Raw genomic sequence first — 12,951 nt, 5'->3', positions numbered from 1 at the left:
AGACCGGAGCGAGGAGCCGGGGACTGATCACAAGAGCTGACAATCTGAGGAAACAGCAATGCTGAATAACAGTCTACACTGCGTCACTAGATCCTTATACAGGTGTATAATGAGGCCTCACTGTACAGGAGAGACTGGAGCGAGGAGCAGGGGCCTGATCACAAGAGCTGACAATCTGAGGAAGCAGCAATGCTGAATAACAGTCTACACTGCGTCACTAGATCCTTATACAGGTGTATAATGAGGCCTCACTGTACAGGAGAGACTGGAGCGAGGAGCAGGGGCCTGATCACAAGAGCTGACAATCTGAGGAAACAGCAATGCTGAATAACAGTCTACACTGCGTCACTAGATCCTTATACAGGGTATAATGAGGCCTCACTGTACAGGAGAGACCGGAGCGAGGAGCAGGGGCCTGATCACAAGAGCTGACAATCTGAGGAGACAACAATGCTGAATAACAGTCTACACTGCATCACTAGATCCTTATACAGGATATAATGAGGCCTCACTGTACAGGAGAGACCGGAGCGAGGAGCAGAGGCCTGATCACAAGAGCTGACAATCTGAGGACACAGCATTGCTGAATAACAGTCTACACTGCATCACTAGATCCTTATACAGGTGTATAATGACGCCTCACTGTACAGGAGAGACCGGAGCGAGGAGCAGGGGCCTGATCACAAGAGCTGACAATCTGAGGAGACAGCAATGCTGAATAACAGTCTACACTGCGTCACTAGATCCTTATACAGGATATAATGAGGCCTCACTGTACAGGAGAGACCGGAGCGAGGAGCAGGGGCCTGATCACAAGAGCTGACAATCTGAGGAGACAACAATGCTGAATAACAGTCTACACTGCATCACTAGATCCTTATACAGGATATAATGAGGCCTCACTGTACAGGAGAGACCGGAGCGAGGAGCAGAGGCCTGATCACAAGAGCTGACAATCTGAGGACACAGCATTGCTGAATAACAGTCTACACTGCATCACTAGATCCTTATACAGGTGTATAATGACGCCTCACTGTACAGGAGAGACCGGAGCGAGGAGCAGGGGCCTGATCACAAGAGCTGACAATCTGAGGAGACAGCAATGCTGAATAACAGTCTACACTGCGTCACTAGATCCTTATACAGGTGTATAATGAGGCCTCACTGTACAGGAGAGACCGGAGCGAGGAGCAGAGGCCTGATCACAAGAGCTGACAATCTGAGGAAACAGCAATGCTGAATAACAGTCTACACTGCGTCACTAGATCCTTATACAGGTGTATAATGAGGCCTCACTGTACAGGAGAGACCGGAGCGAGGAGCAGGGGCCTGATCACAAGAGCTGACAATCTGAGGAAACAGCAATGCTGAATAACAGTCTACACTGCGTCACTAGATCCTTATACAGGTGTATAATGAGGCCTCACTGTACAGGAGAGACCGGAGCGAGGAGCAGGGGCCTGATCACAAGAGCTGACAATCTGAGGAGACAGCAATGCTGAATAACAGTCTACACTGCGTCACTAGATCCTTATACAGGGGTATAATGAGGCCTCACTGTACAGGAGAGACCGGAGCGAGGAGCAGGGGCCTGATCACAAGAGCTGACAATCTGAGGAGACAGCAATGCTGAATAACAGTCTACACTGCGTCACTAGATCCTTATACAGGTGTATAATGAGGCCTCACTGTACAGGAGAGACCGGAGCAAGGAGCAGGGGCCTGATCACAAGAGCTGACAATCTGAGGAGACAGCAATGCTGAATAACAGTCTACACTGCGTCACTAGATCCTTATACAGGTGTATAATGAGGCCCTCACTTTACAAGCAAAGACCTAGAACGATGACTGTGGAAAACGGATTAATATTAAAAAAGAGCCAAAAGAGCCGTCTCTTTATGGTGCGCGGAGCCGAATCACCAAAAAGAGCCGAACTTCCCATCACTAGCTCCAACTGTGAATGAGGAACACAAATAATCCCAGAGGTCCCAACCGTCCCAGATACAGCGGACAGTCCGGGATTGGGGTCTCTGCCCTGCAGTCTCGGGGTCTGCTGAATGCCCCTCACTGCCCTCATGTCCCCTCCAACATCTCCTCCTGCCAGGGCAGAAACACGTGGGAAAAGTCTGTGGCCGGGAGGGGGAGCTAGAGAGGAAGAAACATTTACCCAGAAATGAGCAGAGATTCTCCCTCTCTATACTGGAGGTCTGCAGCCAGGACCTGTGATGACGTCACCGTTATGTGATCAGTCACATGGGGGAGGAGCAGGATGGGCGCTTGTAGGAAGTGAAGGGTAATTTCTGTGTAGGAGGCGGCGACATGTAAGAGCTGGAGGAGAAGTCTGCACTGGTGAGCGGTAATGGGGGAGCAGGGACTGTGTGATAGAGGGGACAGGACTCAGTCCTGGGGGGCACTGGGACTCTGCACATTAGGGGACAGCCGGCCCCACATGTAAGAGCTGGAGGAGAAGTCTGCACTGGTGAGTGGTAATGGGGGAGCAGGGACTGTGTGATAGAGGGGACAGGACTCAGTCCTGGGGGGGCACCGGGACTCTGCACATTAGGGGACAGCCGGCTCCACATGTAAGAGCTGGAGGAGAAGTCTGCACTGGTGAGTGGTAATGGGGGAGCAGGGACTGTGTGATAGAGGGGACAGGACTCAGTCCTGGGGGGCACCGGGACTCTGCACATTAGGGTACAGCCGGCTCCACATGTAAGAGCTGGAGGAGAAGTCTGCACTGGTGAGCGGTAATGGGGGAGCAGGGACTGTGTGATAGAGGGGACAGGACTCAGTCCTGGGGGGCACCGGGACTCTGCACATTAGGGTACAGCTGGCTCCACATGTAAGAGCTGGAGGAGAAGTCTGCACTGGTGAGCGGTAATGGGGGAGCAGGGACTGTGTGATAGAGGGGACAGGACTCAGTCCTGGGGGGCACCGGGACTCTGCACATTAGGGTACAGCCGGCTCCACATGTAAGAGCTGGAGGAGAAGTCTGCACTGGTGAGCAGTAATGGGGGAGCAGGGACTGTGTGATAGAGGGGACAGGACTCAGTCCTGGGGGAGCATCGGGACTCTGCACATTAGGGTACAGCCGGCTCCACATGTAAGAGCTGGAGGAGAAGTCTGCACTGGTGAGCAGTAATGGGGGAGCAGGGACTGTGTGATAGAGGGGACAGGACTCAGTCCTGGGGGAGCATCGGGACTCTGCACATTAGGGTACAGCCGGCTCCACATGTAAGAGCTGGAGGAGAAGTCTGCACTGGTGAGCGGTAATGGGGGAGCAGGGACTGTGTGATAGAGGGGACAGGACTCAGTCCTGGGGGAGCATCGGGACTCTGCACATTAGGGTACAGCCGGCTCCACATGTAAGAGCTGGAGGAGAAGTCTGCACTGGTGAGCGGTAATGGGGGAGCAGGGACTGTGTGATAGAGGGGACAGGACTCAGTCCTGGGGGAGCACCGGGACTCTGCACATTAGGGTACAGCCGGCTCCACATGTAAGAGCTGGAGGAGAAGTCTGCACTGGTGAGCGGTAATGGGGGAGCAGAGACTGTGTGATAGAGGGGACAGGACTCAGTCCTGGGGGAGCACCGGGGCTCTGCATATTAGGGTACAGCCGGCTCCACATGTAAGAGCTGGAGGAGAAGTCTGCACTGGTGAGCGGTAATGGGGGAGCAGGGACTGTGTGATAGAGGGGACAGGACTCAGTCCTGGGGGGCACCAGGACTCTGCACATTAGGGTACAGCCGGCTCCACATGTAAGAGCTGGAGGAGAAGTCTGCACTGGTGAGTGGTAATGGAGGAGCAGGGACTGTGTGATAGTGGGGACAGGACTCAGTCCTGGGGGGGCACCGGGACTCTGCACATTAGGGTACAGCCGGCTCCACATGTAAGAGCTGGAGGAGAAGTCTGCACTGGTGAGCGGTAATGGGGGAGCAGGGACTGTGTGATAGAGGGGACAGGACTCAGTCCTGGGGGGCACCAGGACTCTGCACATTAGGGTACAGCCGGCTCCACATGTAAGAGCTGGAGGAGAAGTCTGCACTGGTGAGCGGTAATGGGGGAGCAGGGACTGTGTGATAGAGGGGACAGGACTCAGTCCTGGGGGAGCATCGGGACTCTGCACATTAGGGTACAGCCGGCTCCACATGTAAGAGCTGGAGGAGAAGTCTGCACTGGTGAGTGGTAATGGAGGAGCAGGGACTGTGTGATGGTGGGGACAGGACTCAGTCCTGGGGGGGCACCGGGACTCTGCACATTAGGGTACAGCCGGCTCCACATGTAAGAGCTGGAGGAGAAGTCTGCACTGGTGAGTGGTAATGGGGGAGCAGGGACTGTGTGATAGAGAGGACAGGACTCAGTCCTGGGGGGCACCGGGACTCTGCACATTAGGGTACAGCCGGCTCCACATGTAAGAGCTGGAGGAGAAGTCTGCACTGGTGAGTGGTAATGGGGGAGCAGGGACTGTGTGATAGAGGTGACAGGACTCAGTCCTGGGGAGCACCGGGACTCTGCACATTAGGGTACAGCCGGCTCCACATGTAAGAGCTGGAGGAGAAGTCTGCACTGGTGAGCGCTAATGGGGGAGCAGGTGTAGTGTCGGTGGTGGGGTGCCGAGCTGGGGGGGGGGGTGGTCCTACTTTTGTACCGCGCAGAGATGATGACAGAGACACGATGAGGCAGATTCTGGGTGCTACAGATCCAAGTTTATTTCATTACTTGCCGTCCGCCTGACGGCCTCCGCAGCACACCGCACGTTTCTTCACTTATCGGCCCTCCTTTTCCAGAGCCGTTTACACACCGTACTTTTACAATAAGGACGTACATATGCGTACTGTCCCTCCTTCACTTGTTCGACGCTCCTGCCAGGTCCGCCACTGTGGCCGCCCTAGGCCCAATAACCAACAGCGCTTTCACTGGTCAGTCGTCGTGTCAAATACGGTATATGGCACTCACTGCCTCGTCTCTTCTGCGGTATCTTTCTGTCAGGACCACCCCCTGACGTTTCCCTCTCCTCAGTCCCCTTGGTCGGATTCTCCTCAGGACACACAGACTGGCGAAGTCCTCCTGTCACCTGGGCTCCCCCTGGGGACTGGAACTTTCTGGAACCCTCTCTCAGTATTTATAACTTCCCCGGTTCCTTGAAACTGTCACTAACTGTCACCACGCCCCCCATGACCAACGGTTTCTAAAGCCCTAAGCTGCTGTAAAGTCCTTTGCTCACACTCCACCCTGCCATCTAATGGTCATCCCAAGGTACTGCACGTCCACTACACTTTCCTAGTTGTTTCCCCACTGTAATCACTGTCTCCTACCTACACTGTGCAAACCTATCTTTCTTCACTCTGACTAGTCCGTCCGTCCGTCAGGTCACCTTCCCTACACTCCCCCTTCCTTTGTCCATTGTCGTCCTCGACAATCGTCATCCCTGCCTTCGTCGTTCTGAATCTACACCTACATTCTGTTGTCGGACCAGAAGTTGAGCCAAACCCACTATCTGCGGGGGCCGAACCACACTGGGAGCACTATGCTCTGAGCAGCCTACTGCTACTCACCAGCGCGCACGCCACATGACAACGTCTTTCAAATTGGGCAAGGTACACCCGTATTCTCTCTACGGCGTGTATCTTTCCCCTACTCTCCCCTACTGTTACCTTTCACTATCCGGTACGCCATGATCGAGGCCACTCACCTACCAGATCATTGCCGGCGCCCGCCTTTCCTTCTTCAGGGGTGTCCGTGGTGTCGGGGACCTGACCTAAGACGGCTGTCTTTCTCACATCTTCCCATTCATTTTCCTTCTTTCAATTACATGTCATGGTCGGCGTCCCGGTCTCCCAGACCTCAACTCTTAGATCCCTACCGGATCTCACACTTTCCTTTGGTCCCGCAGACCTTCCCTTACCCGGACCTGTTGCATTTTACTTTGGCATATTATACAATAAACAACTTTATAATAGCACAAGTACCCATTTTTTTTTATAATTTTTTTTTCATTTTTCTTTTGCTTTAAAACTCAACGTTTAACAATAAACATCGCCAGCACTCCTTTTCCCTCCCCCTTCCTTGGACATGGACACTCCCTCTTGTCTTCGTATCCCCGTTCTGTCAAGTTTCCAAATCAGTAAGTAACATCCTGTAAGAGGAACATTCTAAAAAAAACAGCCTAATCACATAAAACATTTTTTCTTTAAAACTAGACTCTGACAGTCCAGGCCATCTCCTGATGGCCGGTAGCAAGGGGTCCACAGCCGTGAAACTCCTGGGGTGAAGGGCGTGTCCAATACAGTCCTCTTTACGGGGGTTCGCGTTCCTCGGGTACTGCCAGTACCGCCACCGCATAATACCCGCGGGGGCAGTATTCCTTATAATAAGAGACATAGTCCCCTATTTCCAGGGCACGGCCGTGGCGTATGGAGGCTACGTTCACGTATACCTTCTGGCCAGTCTGATCACGTATGAAGCCATACCCCCGGGCCACATTAGTGTACACCAGCCGCCCCCGGGATCTTTCCACCGCCATGCCAGCCTCCCCTTTTGAATGAAGCAGGCTCCATACCTCCTGCTCTCGAACCTTCTTTTGTTTTACCACCTCCGCAACCCAAACGGAGGGTACCGCGCCAGTCCCAGAGTCCGGTGGGCGGGACCTTGCCGAGAAGGGGCGCGGGGCAGAGGCGGTCGATGATATCTGTGGCCCAGCAGCCGCTGGGGCCGGGTAGCGGATGGGAGCAGCCGTGATTCCGGAGGGCTGGTCCACAGGGCCCGTTAAACAGACCCTAGCCGGTTCCAATACTGGCATTACCGCGGCCGCAGGGTAGGCCGCATCCATAACTTCCAGCAAAGCCGGAGTAACGGCCGGTTCGGGTGATGAGGCTGACACCGGCCGAGGGAGCGCAACCGTGCCTTCTGTAAATAAGCTCCGCCCTGGTGACTCCGGGCGGGAAGGCTCGGGAACGGGAGCTAGGGCCTTGCTCAATTCCACGTATAGCATAGGGCCCTCCGCAGCCGGGCCTTCCGGTACACTGGAGGCTGCGTGTTGTGGCAAAATGATAGGGGCCGCTTGTGAAGCCGCCGGCAGGGCCGGGGGAACTCTCACCTTCCCCGGCGCCACGGCCTCCGTCACACCACCGCACGGCTCATCCTGCAGCCTCCGCTCTCCAACTCGCTGCTCAGCGGGCCTAGCTTCCAGACTCAGGGGCTCCGCGGGGAGACTCTCCGCCGGTATCAATGGCGGCCGCTCCTTCTGGTTCCGCACGGGCTCCGCACAGATTCCTCTTCTTGCCCATGGACCCGAAGATGACGTCTTCTGTCTCAGCTCGTTCTCCTGCCGCCACTGCCATTCTAGGCGGCCGATGCCCCGACACCTGCAGAGTCTCATACCGTCCGTTGGGCAGCACTCGAATGGCATCAGACAGCCGCAGCCAAGTTTTTCTTCTGTGCCACTCCCTCTGTGAGGTGAGGTGTCGGCAGGCCTCTCCACCATCCTGTCAGGGTCCAATATATGGAAGCGTCGATTTCCAGGCACATACTGCTTCCTTTTGGGGTACGTTGGAGGGGGTCCCAGTCCATTCAACACGACTGCAAACACCCGGACCTCTCCTCTGCGCTGAAGCAACACCGCCATACTGCACAGTACCTGGTACCGCCCCGGATCCTCTGCTGGCCACACAGATCCGCCACAGCGCTTCCCATTTGTATTCCACAGGTAGGTCATTTGTAATCCACAGGTAATTGTAATCCAAACAGAGTAGTCCAAGTCCTTTTCCATTCTTTGAGGCAGGCCTGCCGCAGAAGATGATGTATTAGCGGCGTCTATCCTGCCGACTACGCCAAATGTAGTGTCGGTGGTGGGGTGCCGAGCTGGGGGGGGGGGGTGGTCCTACTTTTGTACCGCGCAGAGATGATGACAGAGACACGATGAGGCAGATTCTGGGTGCAACAGGTCCAAGTTTATTTCATTACTTGCCGTCCGCCTGACGGCCTCCGCAGCACACCGCACGTTTCTTCACTTATCGGCCCTCCGTTTCCAGAGCCGTTTACACACCGTACTTTTACAATAAGGACGTACATATGCGTACTGTCCCTCCTTCACTTGTTCGACGCTCCTGCCAGGTCCGCCACTGTGGCCGCCCTAGGCCCAATAACCAACAGCGCTTTCACTGGTCAGTCGTCGTGTCAAATACGGTATATGGCACTCACTGCCTCGTCTCTTCTGCGGTATCTTTCTGTCAGGACCACCCCCTGACGTTTCCCTCTCCTCAGTCCCCTTGGTCGGATTCTCCTCAGGACACACAGACTGGCGAAGTCCTCCTGTCACCTGGGCTCCCCCTGGGGACTGGAACTTTCTGGAACCCTCCCTCAGTATTTATAACTTCCCCGGTTCCTTGAAACTGTCACTAACTGTCACCACGCCCCCCATGACCAACGGTTTCTAAAGCCCTAAGCTGCTGTAAAGTCCTTTGCTCACACTCCACCCTGCCATCTAATGGTCATCCCAAGGTACTGCACGTCCACTACACTTTCCTAGTTGTTTCCCCACTGTAATCACTGTCTCCTACCTACACTGTGCAAACCTATCTTTCTTCACTCTGACTAGTCCGTCCGTCCGTCAGGTCACCTTCCCTACACAGGGACTGTGTGATAGAGGAGACAGGACTCAGTCCTGGGGGAGCACCGGGACTCTGCACATTAGGGTACAGCTGGCTCCACATGTAAGAGCTGGAGGAGAAGTCTGCACTGGTGAGCGGTAATGGGGGAGCAGGGACTGTGTGATAGAGGGGACAGGACTCAGTCCTGGGGGAGCACCGGGACTCTGCACATTAGGGGACAGCCGACTCCACATGTAAGAGCTGGAGGAGAAGTCTGCACTGGTGAGTGGTAATGGGGGAGCAGGGACTGTGTGATAGAGGGGACAGGACTCAGTCCTGGGGGGCACCGGGACTCTGCACATTAGGGTACAGCCGACTCCACATGTAAGAGCTGGAGGAGAAGTCTGCACTGGTGAGTGGTAATGGGGGAGCAGGGACTGTGTGATAGAGGGGACAGGACTCAGTCCTGGGGGGCACCGGGACTCTGCACATTAGGGTACAGCCGACTCCACATGTAAGAGCTGGAGGAGAAGTCTGCACTGGTGAGTGGTAATGGGGGAGCAGGGACTGTGTGATAGAGGTGACAGGACTCAGTCCTGGGGAGCACCGGGACTCTGCACATTAGGGTACAGCCGGCTCCACATGTAAGAGCTGGAGGAGAAGTCTGCACTGGTGAGCGGTAATGGGGAGCAGGGACTGTGTGATAGAGGGGACAGGACTCAGTCCTGGGGGGCACCGGGAATCTGCACATTAGGGGACAGCCGGCTCCACATGTAAGAGCTGGAGGAGTAGTCTGCACTGGTGAGTGGTAATGGGGGAGCAGGGACTGTGTGATAGAGGGGACAGGACTCAGTCCTGGGGGGCACCGGGACTCTGCACATTAGGGGACAGCCGGCTCCACATGTAAGAGCTGGAGGAGAAGTCTGCACTGGTGAGTGGTAATGGGGGAGCAGGGACTGTGTGATAAAGGGGACAGGACTCAGTTCTGGGGGAGCATCGGGACTCTGCACATTAGGGTACAGCCGGCTCCACATGTAAGAGCTGGAGGAGAAGTCTGCACTGGTGAGCGGTAATGGGGGAGCAGGGACTGTGTGATAGAGGGGACAGGACTCAGTTCTGGGGGAGCACCGGGACTCTGCACATTAGGGTACAGCCGGCCCCACATGTAAGAGCTGGAGGAGAAGTCTGCACTGGTGAGCGGTAATGGGGGAGCAGGGACTGTGTGATAGAGGGGACAGGACTCAGTCCTGGGGGAGCACCGGGACTCTGCACATTAGGGTACAGCCGGCTCCACATGTAAGAGCTGGAGGAGAAGTCTGCACTGGTGAGCGGTAATGGGGGAGCAGGGACTGTGTGATAGAGAGGACAGGACTCAGTCCTGGGGGAGCACCGGGACTCTGCACATTAAGGTACAGCCGGGTGCCTGGTGGTACTCGGTACCGGGCCCGTCGACTTCCATGGGGGACGGTGTCACGGCGGCGGCGACCCGGTCCGTGGCCCAGAGGCGTCCAGTAATAAAATAGGGGAAAGTTGTGTGGTATTTATGTGGTAAAAATGCAGATAAAGTTGTTAGATGGTGAAATACGTGACGCCACCTGTGGTATTCTGGTCAGAGGTGACCAGCGCTGCGGTGTTGCTTCTCTGGGATGGATGTTGGGCGCAGCTATGATGTTGTAGCCCTCCACAGGTAGGGCTGTAGTTCCAGGGCAAAGATGTTAAATAAATAGTAAAAATGGCTGTAAACGTTGGGGTGCAGATAAATGAGAGAAAGACACAGAGAGGTGCAGTTTCTTTACCTTTTACTGGTAATTGGTTGTAGTCCGGAATACCACATACAGGTGATGGAATGAGTCCGGCTCGCCTGGAGGCATTCAGGGGATCCACCTTGCCAGGTGGGGATTTAGGACCTTCCTTTCTGTGCTTTGTGTGTGGGTCTCCGCTGTATATAACTATGCTGCGACCCTCTATTCGTGATGGTTTCACTAACCTGTACGGCTGTCAGCGTGAGCCTATTCCACCGGTACCGTTCTCTTCACCGTCAGCCCCGGCTCCTTATCCGCTGCCGTTCCCTCAGGTGATGAATGTGCACAGGAATTTACAATCCCCTGTACTTTCAGATTCGGCTATCATGACTTACAGCTCCTGTCAGTCTAGGACTCTGATGTCCCTTTTCTCTTTATTAGTTCTTCACTCAGGGGTCTGCTATATGCAGTATTTTAGCTTCCCTAGAGTCTCTCAGTCTCTGCTCTTGTCCTTTCCCTCTTCACAGATCAGCTGCCTGTCTTCATCTGACAGGATCTTCCAGAAAGATCTTTTTACCTCCCGTCCTCACGTTTAACTGTCATCATTTCTCCTCACAACTCACAGGTGTTTCGTTTCCATGACAACTCCCTCAGCTGATTTCTAGCTGACTCACCAACCCCCTCTGCTGGCCAGAATTTATATGGTTTCTCCCTTTTCTGACCTGCAGGAGGAAATTGTGATTAAATCTAATTCCTGGCATGGGGGGTCCCTTTCTGCCTCCAAGCATGACTTCACCTCTTAGAGGGAGGCGATGTCACTGTGACAACCAGACTCTGGGGTGTCACATAAGAGCTGGAGGAGAAGTCTGCACTGGTGAGCAGTAATGGGGGAGCAGGGACTGTGTGATATAGGGGGGACAGGATTCAGGCCTGGGGGAGCACCGGGACTCTGCACATTAGGGTACAGCCAGCTTCACATGTAAGAGCTGGAGGAGAAGTCTGCACTGGTGAGTGGTAATAGGGGAGCAGGGACTGTGTGATAGAGGGGACAGGACTCAGTCCTGGGGGAGCACCGGGACTCTGCACATTAGGGTACAGCCGGCTCCACATGAGAAAGTCAAATCCTAATGGAGAAAGTCACCAGATTTTATCACCTACTAGGATTCAGTCACAACCATATCTGTATTGTGCAGATCTGCGGGTGGAGGTATGTGAAGATTCCCCATTACTGGCTGGGGGCAGGGGGCATTAACCCCCCCCATCAGTGCTGAGCCTGGGATAAATCTCTGTATGTGACTATAATTGGATTGTGTGTTATACCGGGGGCAGGACAGGGCCATGATTGGATGTAGTGATCTTGTGAAGCCGGTAACAGCTCCGGAGATTTCTTACATGGGATCTTTATGATGTTACATCGTCCCCTTCTCCCCATTCAGGTCCCTACAATATCGGATCCTCTCAGTGGAGATCTTCTATATAAGAGAATTCTCCTGAGTGACCCTACAAGGATGGATAGGGACAGGGACAAGATGGCGGAGAGGATATTACACCTCACCCTAGAGATCCTCTTCCGGCTTACTGGAGAGGTGAGAGATTCTGATGACGTCACATTCCATCATTCTTATCTATGGGAATAACAGATGGACAGAACTGGAGAGGTGAGGACTCTGGATATGTCTGTAGTGAGATTTATTAATGTGTCTCTCCATAACCAGGATTACACAGTAGTGAAGAAGACCTCTAGGGAGCGCTGTCAGGCCCCTGTGTGTGAGGGATGGGGAAGATCCCTGAGCCCAATCACGGGACCTCCACCTCACCCCCTGATACATGAGGACATCAATGACCAGAAGATCCTAGAACTCACCTACAAGATGATTGAGCTGCTGACTGGAGAGGTAACACCGCTGGGAATGCTGGGACATTATACAGTAACGCTATGGAGGGATCAGAGGGATGACTGTATCATTATGTGTGTCAGGTTCCTATAAGGTGTCAGGATGTCACCGTCTATTTCTCCATGGAGGAGTGGGAGTATTTAGAAGGACACAAAGATCTGTACAATGATGTCATGATGGAGGTTCCCCAGCCCCTCACGTCACCAGGTACTAGACAGGACTAAATACACACGGCCTATAATTATCTGTATGTAAAGAATGAATTCAGTCCCTGTATGTGTTTCCTCCAGGTCTATCCAGTAAGAGGACAACACCAGAGAGATGTCCCCGTCCTCTTCTTCCACAGGACTGTAAACAAGAAGATCCCAATGTTCCTCAGGATCATCAGGTAGATGGAGAGAAGGTGTCATGAGATCTCCCCTATGCTGTGTAGAAGCTGTGAAGGTCTTGTGCTCAGTCTTGTTTTATCTACCAGTATAATACACTTAAGGCCTGTTTCACACTTCCGTTTTTGACCATCAGTCAAAATCCGCCGTTTTTGCAAAAAAAACGGATCTGCCATTTTTTTTGGCGGATCCGTTTTTTTCCCCATTGATTTGCATTACCAGCGGATCTTGACGGATGGCCATCCGTTGGATCCGTCTTTTTGCGGCTCCGTCAGTTTTTTTGCGTCCGCCGAGATGCCTGGACGGACCATGTAACGTTTTTTGTACTGCAGGATCCGCAT

General features: G+C 53.9%; 1 protein-coding gene across 1 annotated transcript; it reads left to right on the top strand.

Annotated features, from left to right (window-relative positions):
• Positions 1 to 2,190: 2,190 nt before the first annotated feature.
• LOC141074162 (gastrula zinc finger protein XlCGF66.1-like) lies at positions 2,191 to 12,945 on the top strand. Its single transcript, XM_073561690.1, has 5 exons — positions 2,191 to 2,349; positions 11,766 to 11,915; positions 12,045 to 12,224; positions 12,308 to 12,431; positions 12,515 to 12,945. The coding sequence occupies exons 2-5, from the start codon at positions 11,838 to 11,840 to the stop codon at positions 12,634 to 12,636; spliced, it is 504 nt and encodes a 167-aa protein (XP_073417791.1). The 5' UTR covers positions 2,191 to 2,349; positions 11,766 to 11,837; the 3' UTR covers positions 12,637 to 12,945.
• Positions 12,946 to 12,951: the final 6 nt, after the last annotated feature.

The sequence above is a fragment of the Dendrobates tinctorius genome, unplaced genomic scaffold (genome assembly GCF_039654945.1).
Source record: "Dendrobates tinctorius isolate UK_male_01 unplaced genomic scaffold, ASM3965494v1 ptg000014l, whole genome shotgun sequence".
Classification (NCBI taxonomy): Eukaryota; Metazoa; Chordata; class Amphibia; order Anura; family Dendrobatidae; genus Dendrobates; species Dendrobates tinctorius.
Note: the sequence above shows the minus strand (reverse complement) of the source record. Positions and strands in the feature narration are given on the sequence as shown.